This window comes from Pelobates fuscus, chromosome 9 (genome assembly GCF_036172605.1).
Source record: "Pelobates fuscus isolate aPelFus1 chromosome 9, aPelFus1.pri, whole genome shotgun sequence".
NCBI lineage: Eukaryota > Metazoa > Chordata > Amphibia > Anura > Pelobatidae > Pelobates > Pelobates fuscus.
The window spans coordinates 85,276,292-85,291,945 of NC_086325.1; the positions used below are offsets into that span (position 1 = coordinate 85,276,292).

The 15,654-nt window shown below is 39.5% G+C and overlaps 1 protein-coding gene across 2 annotated transcripts in view; it reads right to left on the reverse strand.

Annotated features, from left to right (window-relative positions):
- COL4A6 (collagen type IV alpha 6 chain) overlaps nt 1–15,654 on the reverse strand; it is a 252,067-nt gene that overhangs the window by 80,471 nt on the left and 155,942 nt on the right. For both annotated transcript variants that reach the window (XM_063432131.1, XM_063432130.1), the window contains exons 7-12: nt 11,136–11,252; nt 8,653–8,721; nt 4,929–4,964; nt 3,654–3,716; nt 2,323–2,358; nt 2,200–2,241 (exon numbers count right to left, since the gene is read on the reverse strand). In XM_063432131.1, the coding sequence (XP_063288201.1) occupies nt 2,200–2,241; nt 2,323–2,358; nt 3,654–3,716; nt 4,929–4,964; nt 8,653–8,721; nt 11,136–11,252 (363 nt within the window). The remainder of the gene's footprint in view (nt 1–2,199; nt 2,242–2,322; nt 2,359–3,653; nt 3,717–4,928; nt 4,965–8,652; nt 8,722–11,135; nt 11,253–15,654) is intronic.

Consider the following 15,654-nt stretch of genomic DNA (forward strand, 5'->3'; position numbering starts at 1 on the left):
CTCCTTCTACAATATAAAGTAAAGGATGTAAATGAGAAAGAAAAAGGATTAATCCCGTTAATTTTTAATTTTAGCTCTAATAATCATGCACTATGGAAAATAATTAATAAACATTGGGATCTGTTAAAGGAAGATCATGAAATACTTCAATTTTTAGACCAAAAACCAAAGTTCATTTTTAGAGGGGCAAGAAATTTGAAATTTTTTTAACAAAAAGCTTTTTAGATAAAGATAAAATTAAACTTGAAGGGAACTTTTTACAGACCAGTAAAGGGTTTTATTATTGTGGTAATTGTAGGAGATGTAGTTTTAGACCTAATAGTAAGAGAAAAGTAGAAAAATGTACCTAATTTGCTACAAAAAATACCCAATACGCCCTTTTATTACATGTCAAATGAAGGACGTAATTTATTTATTAACCTGCAAATGTGGTTATCAATATGTAGGGAAGACTTCACGCCCCTTAAAGATAAGAATAAGAGAACACATTTATAATATCCGAAGGAAGTTTGTTAACCACAGCGTATCTAAGCACTTTTTAGAGGTTCACAATGGGGATCCTCAGGGTATTGATTTTATGGGCATTGATAAAATTCACATTCATTGGAGAGGTGGAGATAAAGATCGCACTTTAAGCCTAACTGAAATGAAGTGGATGTTTGAATTGGATACATTAGCCCCACAAGGACTAAATGTAGATTTCGAAATTAATTCATTTATCTAACTATGATTTTCCTTTTTCTCCTTTTACGTCTGTATATTACTTTTCAATTAATTTTTAAAAACATTTTTAACTTTTATAAATAAACAAATATTAATTGTTTATATATATAATTCTTTTAATATATGCTTTGCTTAAGTTTAAATTATTAAGGTAATTTTAACGTTGAGTGACATTATTTGTTATAATATTTTTATATCTCTTATATTCTCTCTCCTAATGTTCTATTTATTTGTATTAATTAATTTTTAAATAGGAATTTTTTAGCCTATATGTCTTATGTTTTGTCTAAAATAGATGTTGTTTAACATATTTTGTTATATATAAGATGAAAGTTTATGATGTTAAATGGGTGATTAAATATTCGGTCACTTTAAATTTTAATCATGTTTTGGTTACGGGACGTCAACTCTAAACGTAACGACGTCTATTTCCGGAGGTATACTAAGTGACCTGGAAGTAAAGACGTAAGGACGCGGGTTGACGTCATGACGCTCATGATGAAACAGGAAGCGGAAGATCGGCGATTTGAGAAGAAAAAAAACGCGCCAATAATTTCAGTATATAAACAGAAGCTTCACAACAGTGGAAATACTCCGGATGAAGGCGAGAGCCGAAACGCATCGAGGGACTGGACTTATCTTTTATGGGACTTGTTTTCCGATTTATTTTATTCTGTTATATTTATTTCAATACATTTCATTTGTAACCCCCTACATTTGGCGTCCTGAATGAATTTGGAGGTACCAGACACAGAAATTTTAGAAGTTCCTATGAGAAGTCCTGTTTTCCACTGATTTCAAAGCTTGAAGTTTGAGCCAGCTTTTAAAGTAGCTCTATATATGTGAGTGAGACCAACACCTGTGACTATATGGTTTTATCTCAACTGTATTACCCTATGTCTTTCTCTCTTATTTTACTATTTTAGATTGACTGACCAAGTTTGGGTAATATTATTTTAGAGTGCTCTCACCATTTGTATTTTATTTTATCACTTGTTGTATTTGTGGTGGTGTGGCCCACATAGGTGATTGTAGCACCATTTTATTTTAGGAATTTTTTATTTTGATTTTTACTTTATCCTAAGCTTACCTTCCACTGAACAGACCTCTACCCATATACTTTTCTCTGTTCCACTCCTGTCCTTAGCATCAATGTAAAATGCATTAAGGTTTTCACATGTAGCAACTGATCAGTTCCTGTGCTTCCTCTTTATGTACCTTTTGTGAGAGGTGAATCGGGTGCATGCAAAGCCTTCTCTCTCTAAAGGTCCCTTCTACCTGCAATATTACTGGCAAAATATTTGGTGTAAAAATAGGACATTTGGTGGTAGAAATAGATGTTATTTCAATGCCTGACATCTGCCAAAGGACTGGGTTTTATCAGCAAATTGTCATCTGATTGAATTGCAGAATGAGGGGGGGACCGGTAATTAATTTGCTAAAACACATGTATTGGCAATAATTAGGGAATATTACCTTATCTCCTTTTTCTCCTTGGACACCAGTCCCCATGTTTCCCTAAAAAATAATAAAAGAAGATGTAAGAATATAAACATTTACATGCACAATTTAAACTTTTCGTGTCAATGAGTTACTTACTTTAGGTCCTGCATCGCCCGGGGGACCACGTGGACCCTGTAAGACAGAAACTTATAGTTTAGATTGTAAAGATGCAAAAACACTAGATCCTTGAGTTTTAATACTCAAAGAATACAATTTAAATTGCACAGGTTAAAATCCATTATTAATTAACAACGACATTAGATTTAAATATACCGATAAATAATCAGTTCCCATACCGTCACTTTATCGAACTCCTTCTGTTCTGTCAGTTTGGACTAAACATCTAATCCATACAGACTACGAGACAGACACAGAGTTCTTTCAGATTAATTGCTGCAGTAATTCTTCTTTCTTTTTTCTTTTCTGTTATCCCAGATAGTATTAATACCCTATCATCATAATAAGGCAGACTTTGTGATAGACTCACTCGCTCAGTACTTACATTAACTGCATTTTAAGACAAAGTCAAAGGACTGACTATTCAGTAGTTTCCACCAATGTACCGTAGTGGGAACTCTGATTAAGACAAAATATTGGTTCAGTAGTTTCCACCAGTGTACCATAGCAGGAACTCTGATTAAGACAAAGTATTGTTTTTAAAACTTTTAGGTGGTGGAACAATTAACTGGTTGATAGTAAATTTTATCGATTTAAATAAAGGTTACGTTTTATATTAATTTAATATTAACCTGCTTCGGTTGGAATTTCCACTTTCTGTTTGGGACCATTTGGCATTTTCTCCCTTCCCTCGTTAACCTCCTGAGTTATAAATCCTCTTTTCTTTAAAAATTCAACTTCATAGGGGTTACCCCCCACCAGGAGAGATACTCATACTCTAAGCATATAAATTGTTTTCATTTTTAGAAAAAACTCAGAGCACTGGAGTATTCGCTTGTATCTGTGTGTGAGCAGCGTCGATAACTCCCGACTTGCCACCAGCAAACTCGGGTTTTGCCACCTGGCAATCTGCATCAAACTGAATGTGCGGCAAGATTCCAGCTTCGCAAAGTGGGATGTGAGTTCATCCCAGATCTTGATAAATCTTGTACATAGGCTGTGATCCACTTTCATGGCCTCTTTAGTTAAAAGGATGGCTATGGCAAAAGAAGGAACAGATAGGGAGCTTCATCTGTCTGCTAGGCCAATCCATGATGCTAATTATTTTTTAGCAGCCATGGGAAAGTTGTAGGGTTATGAAAGCAAGAAACAACATGGACCACTGTTATTGATTTCATCAGCATTTGAAAGAGTTGCCCTTCTACCTTGCTCCAACGAATGCATACTGAACCAGTTTTAATAAATTAATGACTTAACTGAGTAGCTGCAGGTGGTGACTTTATAAAGTAATGCTGTAAGTTTATACTTACTTGAAAACCAGGTAAACCATTTGGTCCGGAGGGGCCTTGAGGACCCGCAGATCCAGTTGAACCCTATTTTATGACATAACGCAGGATGGTAAAAGGTTAAACTCATGCAAAATAATATGGTTCTACAAGATTCTTCATCAAGAGGAAAACAATCTTATAGGTAATCAGTACAGCATTAAGCATTGATATAAGTTTAAGATATAACATATTCCAAAAACACATCTAAACTTTTATTAACCATATCTAGAGAACATATTTCCCAGCATATATCCTTTGTTCTGACTTGATGTCTATGTTTTCATTTTAAATATTGTTACAGCTTGTGCTAAACCAAATTTTACACAGAAGCATAAACAATATTGTAGTCCTTATTCCAAGTGGAAAAGGTAGAAGCAATATGAAAGAAGAAACAATGTGGCAAGACAGTAAACAGGTAACTAAAACCATCTATACCCAAACAAGGCAGGGAGGGGATTAATGGTTTGTTATCCACATAGATGAGCTAATACTCCCTTACCTCCCATCGGAAAGGAGCTCTTTGGCACTTTCAATTAAGTATGTGTTTCTACATAGCCAAAGAAAAGTTGCCATAGTGGCATGTAAAGACATTAGCATAGTGTGAAGCAACAGGATTGGGATACTTCTAACTAAAAACACTATGTTAGACTGTATGGGATTTTTGACGGCCTACAGCCTACCAAGCCACAAATTCTCAACCTCATCCACTGCTTGATGGTGGCCTTGAAGGCTGTTGTTCCGGAAGGAGATAACTTTGTAGGTGAACAACAAACTACAACAAACACTTAAGTTGCCCAATAAATTGTTCCCTGCAACATTCATATAGACATTGTTTTTGCAACACCTTTGTAAGTTAAGGAGGCATCACATATTGAGAAGCTTTGGTTAACATATGCTAATCTCATGTTTCTTGCATCAGAATAGAAGTAAAATATGAAAATAATGAAACCATGAGATTGCCAACATCAAGGAATAGGATACCACTGCTATACACAACACGTTTAATCTATTTTACTGCAGGGAAAATCCCTGAATACTAGATTGATTAGAACACTTTGATATATAAATTCTTAATCACATTCACATGTTCCTGCAACTAACTCTTATCCTAATATCATTTGTAAATAAACAATTGTTTATCAGAATCAGGAAGCTCTGTGGTTGAAGGACTTCCAAAATCTGCTGACTGACTCTATTTTCCTAAGAAACCTCTCAAATATGTCATAAACTATGCAATGCGAATTAATGTATACATACAGGGAGTCCATTCAGTCCAGGTAATCCACCGTCTCCCTGTAGTAATTTAAAAGTTAGATATAAAACAAGTTAGATATAAAAATCATTTTTTAACAAACTTTGCTTTGTGCATCCTTTAAGTTAATTAAGACTGAATATTCTGCAATTTATTATTAAGAATAGACTTCTAAAGACATTTCAAAAGATCTGGGAGCCTTGGGAGAACTGTGCGTTGGCAGATTGATAAGAGGGAGAGAGGCACCAACCCCACTATTGGACACATATTTAAAACAAGTACAATGTACTTGTAGCCCTTCCTTGGGTAACCAAGCTCCCCACCCCTCCTCCACTGCGTGTTTTACTCCCCCTATCTCTATGACCCATCAGAACTACGATCTTGATCATGTGACCTTCTACGATTGTCTTCTTTCCTAATATTACATTTTCTCTATTCTCCACTTCTCATAGAAGCTATACATTGGGACAATATCTGTTACTCCAGTGGCAACTCCAGAAAGAAAGTGCCATTAACAATCATACCCTCACGGAGAAGTCAGGGGTGATATATATGTCCATACTTCATTTCTCTGTTACATGTCGAATGTTACAAAATTTAAGAAACATGACACTTATGGTACTTCATAGATACGATAACCATAAAGATACAACATAGCATGTTATCAACTTTTACTATACTGTAAAACCATCATAGTACCGCATAATAGTTGCTTTTCAGATGCATAGCAATGATGTATTACCATTGCAATGTGTTCAGTGTCATGCAAAAATAAAGAATAAAAAAAGAATAAAAAAAAAAAGAATAGACTTCTAGTTTACCTGTATGTTGTCTTTAAATTTTGAACGAATTGTATTTATGAAGATGTTTTATACCCATGGCAATGCTATTTAAAGGCATGTGACATATGTGCCAAGTGATATAAATAGCGACACGATGGGGGGAATTCTACTACCTAGCTATAAAAAAACAGTGTGAAATTGTTGTATTTTTTTAATGCTTACCTCCATTGGATGTCATTGTTGTATACAAGCAGCCACAAATGCATGTTTCTTGTTAACAACACAACACATATGCTTATATGTGTGTTATCTGCAGGGGAGGTGGTATATAGGAGCAGGAGAGGTGGACCCATCCCAATTTTATTTCCAAATAAAAAAATCTATTGGCTTTATAGAGGGTGCTACTAAGTGTATGTTAGAAATGTGTCGACCATGATTACATTTGCAGTTTCCATTCTCCCCTTTATTGATGATTGGAGATGCAGGTTGTTTTGAACAGGGCATGCCATGAGAATAAATGGGTAAAATCTAACAGGTTGGGGGGCAGCACCCCCCATCTTTAAACTTCAGCAGCCGCCACTGGTTATCTGTTATGTGTGTACATATGTAATGTAATGACTGTTATGCGTGTGCTTTTCTTTAGGATTTGTAGACAGAAAGGACCGGTCATGCAGACACTACCCATGGCAGTTCATTGCGCAAAATGCAAAAAGTAAGCTGTTGTAAAAGCCTTTCTTTAGCTTTTCTCAAAGCTTGAGAGTTGCGTGTGCAAGAGCAGAAATGTTGCACGTTGTGAGACAAACGTGGTTATTGGGTAAAATGAGAAAGCGGATTTCAAGGTAAATAGCTGAGCTAAAACATTCTCTAAGTCAGCTACGCTTTCATTTCTACAACTTTGGCCTAACATTTGAAAATCATTTTGAATTATCACTTTAATAATACCTCTCTAAAAGTGTCTGAGATACTGTCTACGTGATCAGCCCTTTCTGTATTCTTGTATGTGATATAGGTATTGTATAACACAATCAACACAAGTTTCTACATAGAATAGACTAAGTCAGGGGTAGGCAACCTTTTAGCAGCACTGTGCCGATATAGGATTGTAATGTCCCGTAGCGTGCCAGTCCTTTTTTTTTTTTTTTTTTTTTTAATTAAGGTGTGTATGCTGCCATATTCTGCTTGTGTTATTTTTACTGTAATTGCTTTGGATCGTTGTATTTGTGCGTATATGAGCTATTATATTGTATATGTTCATTAGTAGTTTATGGTATCGTGTATGATACATATGAATGTGGGCTGTGTATGGGGGCTGCTTGTGGAATTGTGTGTGGATGCATATGTCACATTGTGTGTTTAGTAGTGTGTGGGGGCTGTTTGGGGTATTGCATGTGAGAGGCTGCATGTGGGGTTGTGTGCATGTATGTGGATTGTTAGCAGGTTGCGTTTGTGCGGATTGTGTGTATGTTTGTGTGTGGGCTGTTTGTATTATTTGTATGAGGGGAGGGTTATTGTGCATTTCTGTGTATATCTAGCAGTGTGGGTGGCCTCCCTTGGTTCCAGTGTGGTCCAGGCTGGCCAGGTACAGGTCAAGGACAGGAGCTGCAACAGCAGCTACGGGCTGCTTTACTACATGTGGATTCCCATTCACAAGTGCTGGGAGGAAGTGATCTCCATGTGCTGCAATGCTTAAATTGAGGATTGTCCTTCACAACCTCTTCGTATTAGCAGATATCTGAAGTTTTACTGGGACTCCTGATAGGCCAGAGCCTGTTTGGCTCTAGCAGCCTTGAGTGCCGTGCAAAGACACCTTGAGTGCCGTGCATGGCACTAGTGCCGTAGGTTGCCTACCCCTGGACTAAGTAAATAGATTACTAGATAAGATAAGAATAGATACTAGATACAGATAAAAGATAAAGATAAAAGAATAAATAAGTTATAATAAGTTAAATAAACCACCAGCTCAAGGGAACGCAAAGTCTGCACTCAATGCGCTTTTTACCCAGCAGCCATCACCGCGATCAGCACTCTTGATGTTTTTTACTAGTCTTTCATTAAAAGTTATATTTTAACATTTAACTTTGGTGTTTCACCACATTCCAATTTTTTTTCTGTGTTCTTGACACAGTGGGCTTGGCTGCATTGAGTTATATTGGACCAGGAGACTTTCACATGGAGTAGTTTGCGCCTTCACCCTCTATCCCTGTTCTTTGCAGTTGTCTGTCATAACAACCTCCACGTGTTTTAGATAGTAAGCTGCTGCTTTATCCATAAGTGCATAATAAAACTGTAAAAAAAAAAATTGCTAAAGCTTTTATGCCCCAGCAAGATAATGGTTTTGTAACAAAACCCAGATATTTCACCTATTGCTACTTCAAACCCTATTTGGTGCAAATATAAATCTAGATTGTAGGCTCACGGGCTAGCTAGCAAAGTACTCTCTATAAAAGATCTTCAGGGACTAGATCTCCACTCACGGGCAGAGCCCTGTTTACCTTTTGTATTGGTCTGTTTATATAGTACTTTATTTCCCCCCAATTTGTACTGGATTGCAGAATATGTTGGTGCTTTATAAATGTCATTAATAAATAAATAAAAGTGTGGAAGTAACATTTAACATATACTGCTCTTAAACTGGTAGACAGACACTAAACTAGTTTGTCTTTCTTTTTTTTACTTATGCTTCTTTAATAGAAACAAGTTAAGAATATGCATATGGACTAGTAATAAAATGTTGTCTATTTATAAAGATGCATGCCTTTTTGTTTCCTTAATAAGAGCTGCCATACTTCACACTTCTCTCACACTTCGCTCTTCTACAGTTTTCGGTGTAGTGAGGTGCACTTACAAACATACACCTAATTTTTACACTCTTTATTATTTTCATTTTCACCTGAGCATATTCTTATAAAGTATTGTAAGAATATTGTGAGGATCGGTTTCCTCTTACCTTCGGTCCTTTTATACCACCCCGGGAATAGGATGGTTCACCTTTTTGACCTTTTGGGCCAGATGGACCCTACAAAATAACAACAGAAAACAATAAATAAATAAAACAATATATGCATGCGTGTTAGTATAAAATAATAATATAATATATAACAATACTATATGCTGTTTGTTGCCATAATGCCACCAGCAATGTTAAAAAGGTACATATGATGGTCTGTGAGAACTCAGTGTATAACAAGAGAGAGAACAGTTCCTTCCTATACTTTCCGTAAACTCCATTATTAACTAGAGAGGCCTGGCAAAAGGCCTTTTTATTTCCTCCACCTTGTGCACAGGAGATGATAATTGATACTTGGAGGTTTTTCACAGAGAGTTGGGGTGAGTTGTGGTTTTATTTTTATCTCTATAGCATTGATGGAGATTGTCACGCCAAGGGTGCATAATTCATTGTTGCACAATAAAATATTAATATAATTTTTGTAGTGCATACATGAATTGACCACTTGGTAAGAATCAGATGACAGAAGGGGTAATGTGAATTGCATAGGAATGTAAAAGGAAGCAGATGGTTTATCATATGCATCGATCCTTTGATTAATCAAAAGCTAAGGTGTGAGAAGTGACACATAAGTGGCCTGGAAGTCTAGCTCCAATGTAAACTGACTGACTTCAACCATATGGCATTTACCTTTTAATTGATGAGTGGATTTCATTGATATGTTATTGATCATTAGTTTTACAGTATCATATCCAAAAGAAAGAAACATTAATATTTACGCACAGAATAATAATTCCGCCTCATTTTTGTTATATTTGAAATGTGACAAACACAATCTTCTAATCACACCCAAACATGATTTGCATTACTTTACCATAGGATAAGGGATTGTGATGTCTGCTATATTGGGTCACAAGTAAGAAGTGTGACATATCTATGGATTGGGAAAATGGTACCAAATTCACAGATGCAATTTTTATTTCTGTGGCAAGTACATTAGAGGAGGCAAAATGTTTGCATTTGGATTGATGTTGGTCTAGGACACAAGGGGTGGTCACTTATAGTTACTATAGGTATGCCTTATCTCCAACTCTGGGCGGGGCTTTGAAATCCACAGGGTATATGTCTAATGATTCTGAAATGTGTCATTGCACTTGCTTGATGGGCTAGAATCTAATTCTAAGCGAGTCACTATCTTTCTTATCAGAAACCCCCTGGGGCAGAATTTGTACTTTGAAAACTTGAGTAAGTGATTAGGACTTCTGTTATTTTATCCCTCTTGTTTTTATTTGTTGTTGGTGTAACTAATTTGATTGTCATCTATATTTTTGTATGCACTGTGACAATTATTTTGTTCATAATAAATATTCCTTTATTAAGTTCTACCTTTGTCTGGTTAAGAATCACATTACCTCAAGAGACTAATTAGTGTTTTGCAATTGCTTAGATATTGTGCTAAGTTACATTTCATGGGTTTTTCTTATTAAGTTACCTGGGGGACCAAGGCACCCATTTTATTAACTGTCTTGTGGTGGCAGTGTTAAAATAGTAATAGTTATATTATTAAGCTTAAGTGTGGGTGGTGGTAAGGGGGATTTTATTATTATTTTCGGTCTAGTGCAGACAAATAGTGAACTTTAACCCTTTCACCACCATAACTACATCACACACACTCTTGAAGTAGGGTGCGTTCGTGACAGGGATCATTAAACCCAGGCGTGCTGAAATGAGCACAAAGCAGCTCTGTGTAGAGTACATGTACCATTCATCTCTTTATCTATCACTGTTTATATAGTTTTCACTAATGGGAGATTTTGTATGCTTTTTGTTTTTCATACTGGCAAGCTACTGACTATTAGATACAAGTTCATATCAAGCCTTTACATATATAGTATAAGGTAGATATGGTGAGCATTGTTTAATTTAAGCCAAATTTTAGGAGTTCAAGGCTGCTTGATTGTAAGTTGGGACTCTCCAAATTTTGAATCAAGTAACAAATATATGTATCCCATTACAGAGATGGTATATATCAGGCATAGGCAACCTTCGGCACTGCAGATGTTTTGGACTACAACTCCCATGATGCTGTGCCAGCACTATGGGTGTCAGAGCATTATGTGGGATGTAGTCCAAAACATCTGGAGTGCCAAAGGTTGCCTATCCCTGGTATATATAATGCATACTACATAGAGCAGTGGTTCCCAAACCATTCCTCATGGCCCAACCATAGTCCAGGACAACTATTTCCCTATAAAACTTGGTCTGTTGCTGGGTGATGAGGACTGGTTTGGGAACAACTGATCATGTAGCATCACCCAGATTAATATTTTTTTCATGTATTGAATTTACTATTAAGACTAGAATCAAAACTACATATGATATTTTTGCATACATTGCCAGCATAAATTGTATATATTTTAATAAGGAATTGAAAAGGTACTTTTTATAGACATTTTCAAGTTAAGTAAGCAAACTTTACTTACCTGTGTTCCAGGATCTCCAGGATAGCCATTTGAACCTGGGTAACCTTCATCTCCAAAAGTACCATTACAGCCATCTAGCCCAGGCAAACCTCTATGACCAGGCTGGCCAGGATGACCCTTTAAGACACAGGTGAATGGAAAAAAAACAGCATATTTAGCACATTTGTTTGGTTACATAGTTTGACTGATACAATATTTATGAACAGAGGAATTTGCCTATTAAAAAAACAGAATACCAAGCAGTGAGTTTAGAGTGTGAGAAACATCAAACCAACACTTGATATAGGTGCAGCGCTTAAAAAGTATAATATAAATATTCCTTATGCACTTACCCCTTACAATAGGCACGGGGTGTACATGGAAAATAAACAGAAGAGATATATAGGGTAGTACTGTCAAATAGCTTAGTATTAGTATTATCTCTTCTGTTTATTTTCCATGTACACCCCGTGCCTATTGTAAGGGGTAAGTGCATAAGGAATATTTATATTACACTTTTTAAGCGCTGCACCTATATCAAGTGTTGGTTTGATGTTTCTCACACTCTAAACTCACTGCTTGGTATACTGTTTTTTTGGTTTCAATATTATAGTGGTTTTGGAGTATCCACTACAAGTGCATATAGCAGCTATACTGAATAAGTTTGCACCAAATAAGTGTTAAGCGCCTTATAGCCACACCTTCTTTGTATTTTTCTACGAATTTGCCTATTAGCACTGTGTAAAAACAATGAAATACAATGAAAGGGAGTGATAGATTGCATGAAAAATGATTTGAGTAGTAATGGAAATTTTATATTTATAGGAGCAGGTAAATTGTTATTATTTATCTATATTAGAATGAATGGCTGATAGTTGCTATGCTGCTTTGTATATAAATCAGCATGAAGTAAATTGCAGGGTGACTTACATGTCAATATGTACGAATATGCTTTTCTCTCATGTTAATTTTATCCTTTAATTTATGACACATTTGTTAACGCTCAACGTACATAAAGATGTACAGAGGCTGGGTACATGTATCCTGTTCAGGATCTGTATATTAAAAGCAAAATTATGTCTGGTCCTCCATGCCCACCCTTCTGGTCGTGGATATGTGTCTCTTAAATATTGGAAATATATATAAGGCTCATCTGAGGCCAAAATGTTGCATGTTCCTGTAGCAGGGATAAATACAGGGCCGGACTGGCCCACCGGGATACCGGGAAATTTCCTGGTGGGCCGCGGCACCTGGGGGCTGCGCATATATGTGCCACCGGGTGGCCGGTCCGGTGGCACACTCATAGGGGGCCGGCCGCGTTTCAGGCTGGAGCCGCCGGGCCGGGTGGCAGCCTCGCCGGTCCGGCGGCACTTCTGTCATTGATGATGCTGAGGGGGGAGGAGCATGTCTACCATGCTCCCTCGCGGTACCCACAATCCCCAGCACAGCATCATACTGATAGAGCATAATGTGCTGGGGATTGTGGGTACCGCGAGGGAGCATGGTAGACATGCTCCTCCCCCCTCAGCATCATCAATGACAGAAGTGCCGCCAGGCCGGGTGGCAGCCTCGCCGGTCCGGCGGCACTTCTGTCATTGATGATGCTGAGGGGGGAGGAGCATGTCTACCATGCTCCCTCGCGGTACCCACAATCCCCAGCACAGCATCATACTGATAGAGCATAATGTGCTGGGGATTGTGGGTACCGCGAGGGAGCATGGTAGACATGCTCCTCCCCCCTCAGCATCATCAATGACAGAAGTGCCGCCGGGCCGGGTGGCAGCCTCGCCGGTCCGGCGGCACTTCTGTCATTGATGATGCTGAGGGGGAGGAGCATGCCTACCATGCTCCCTCGCGGTACCCACAATCCCCAGCACAGCATCATACTGATACAGCATAATGTGCTGGGGATTGTGGGTACCGCGAGGGAGCATGGTAGACATGCTCCTCCCCCCTCAGCATCATCAATGACAGAAGTGCCGCCGGACCGGCGAGGCTGCCACCCGGCCCGGCGGCTCCAGCCTGAAACGCGGCCGGCCCCCTCTGACTTCTCTAGGTAAATGGGGATGGGGAATAGAGAGATGGTGGAGGGAGAGGCACAGGGAAAGTGGGGAGGAAGAGAGGAGGGAGAGACACTGGGAAAGTGGGGAGGAGGGAGAGACACTGGGAAAGTGGGGAGGAGGGAGAGACACTGGGAAAGTGGGGAGGAGGGAGAGACACTGGGAAAGTGGAGAGGAGGGAGGAGGGAGAGACACTGGGAAAGTGGGGAGGTAGAGAGGACTCGTCGTCCCATATGTTACTGATAAATAGTGGGTTTCCATTGGGTGTGATTGCCTTTGGCCGCACACTCCTCGCGCGGGTCCTGTTTTGTCGTGTGAGCGGTAAATTCTGTTTGTTTAGTCTATAGTAGTGGGCATTAGCGAATTAGCGGAGCATCTGTATAGCACCCGTGGCCCAAGCCTGCCATACCCTCCCGTTTGACTGTTGTTGAGACTAGTGTGCACTTGCAATGAGGTCAGACTCTCGCGTGTGGTCAGGGAAAGAGAGCAAGTGGTGGAGAAAGGAGAACACGAAAACAGAAGGGGATGGGGAAGTGAGATGGAAGATAAGAAAGGAGAGGGAAGAGAAAAAAAAAAGGGAGAGGTGGGGGGGGGATCTCGAGTAGCACCCTCGTCGTGCCCGTGGTAGATTCGGATCCAAGGTGTTCCGTGCAGTGCGGTGTCACCCGCCCTGAGGCACGGGTGGAGGGGGGGCGGATAGGGGTACCGCTCACGTGCCACGCCCCCGCCCGGCCCCCATACCCCGCCCTGCCACGTAAGCCAGCCATGGCCGCCACCTCTCAACATGTTTCTCCTCCATACCTATCAATGAAGCGTGGATCGATTCCGCCCTATGTATCTCCTCCACCCGTTCCATCCATAGTCCAATCGACAGGGTTACATCTTGCTTCCAGTGCAGTGGAATCAGAGCCTTGGCGGCATTCAGCAGGTGTCGGAGTATTGATCTTCTATACACCCCGATGGTGTCTGTTGTAGAGTGTAGGAGAGCTGCCTCGCTGTCGAACCTGCCGTCCGACCCCAGTATTTCCTCCGTTCGTCCTTTGACCTCGTCCCAAAATGGTGTGATGCGTGGGCATTCCCACCAGATATGTAGGATCGTTCCGCGCCCCTCCCTGCATCTCCAGCATGTGTCGGGTACCGCCGGGAAGATCCTGTGCAGGCTGTTGGGTGTTCTGTACCAGAACGATAGAAGCTTATAATTAGTTTACTGATAGTTGGAGCTAGAGGAGCATTTGTGGTGTAGGACCAGGATCTTTTCCCATTGAGTTGTGGTGAATGATGTACCCAGGATGCGTTCCCAACGTCGGCGAAAGGTGTCCGCGTTCTCCAGGTGACCTATAAGGAGGTGCTGGTAAATGAGAGATGTGGACTTGGCTAGGTTGGTCCTTTGGTCACAGAGTGTCTCAAATCACATCAGGTCTCTATGTAGGGCTTCTCTGTGTGATCGGGTTTGGTAGAAGTGTGTAATTTGTGTATAGCGGAAGATTTGCATTGCGGACGGTTGGTCGTTGTCTATCAATTCCCGTAGTGGTATTATGCCTGTGTTATTCAGCATCTTATGGATGGGGAGGGATTCTCCCCCACCTAGGATACTCCAAGATGTCGGCGGCAGCCCACCTCCTATTTGAGGGTCATAAGTAATTTTAAATATTGTTCCTAATAATTTATCTACCCTTTCCCCAACTAAATATTTACCTACCCGTTACCCTCATTAGTTATACCCTGTATCACTTCATTAAATATATAACTAACCTTTAGCACCTCACTAAGCATATACCTACCATTTACTCCATCAAAAAACAAATTAACTACTATTTACCCCATCACAAACTATACACCTACTATTTACTTCCTCGTTAAATATTTATCAACAGTTTACTGCTTCACTATTTACCTACTCGTTGCACCCTCACTACTTACCTACACTTTACTCCCTCACTATCTGCCAAACCCCCACACAAACAATTTGTCTACACTTTAACTGCTCTCTAATAATTTACGTATCCTTTACCCATCTGCAAACACTTTACCTAGTCACTAAATATGTATACCTATACATTACCACCTCACAAACTATTTATCAACCCTATACCCCCCATCAATTTGCCTATCCTTTACCCCATTGATCACAATTTCCCTAGCCATATATTTGTAATTGGTGATGAGGTCCTCTCCCACTTCCCTGATGAAGAAGGAGCCTCATCTCTGGTGTCCAGAGACATGGAGATCTTCAGTGAGTTCTAAACACAGGTTCCATGTGACACGCATTGCTGTGCATCTGACATTACGTACTTTGCAGTGTAAGCTACTGGAAGGTGTGCAGTTTAGAGATAGATGTGGCTGTGTTTTTTGCTGGACCTACAAGGAACTGGAGAGCCATTGCCTTTTTTCCCTACTCCCTTGTTTAGCTGTGGAACTCTCTGGCATACGTTCTCTCCCTGAGAGCAATAGCTAAGGGGAAATTAAAAAGTACCCTACCA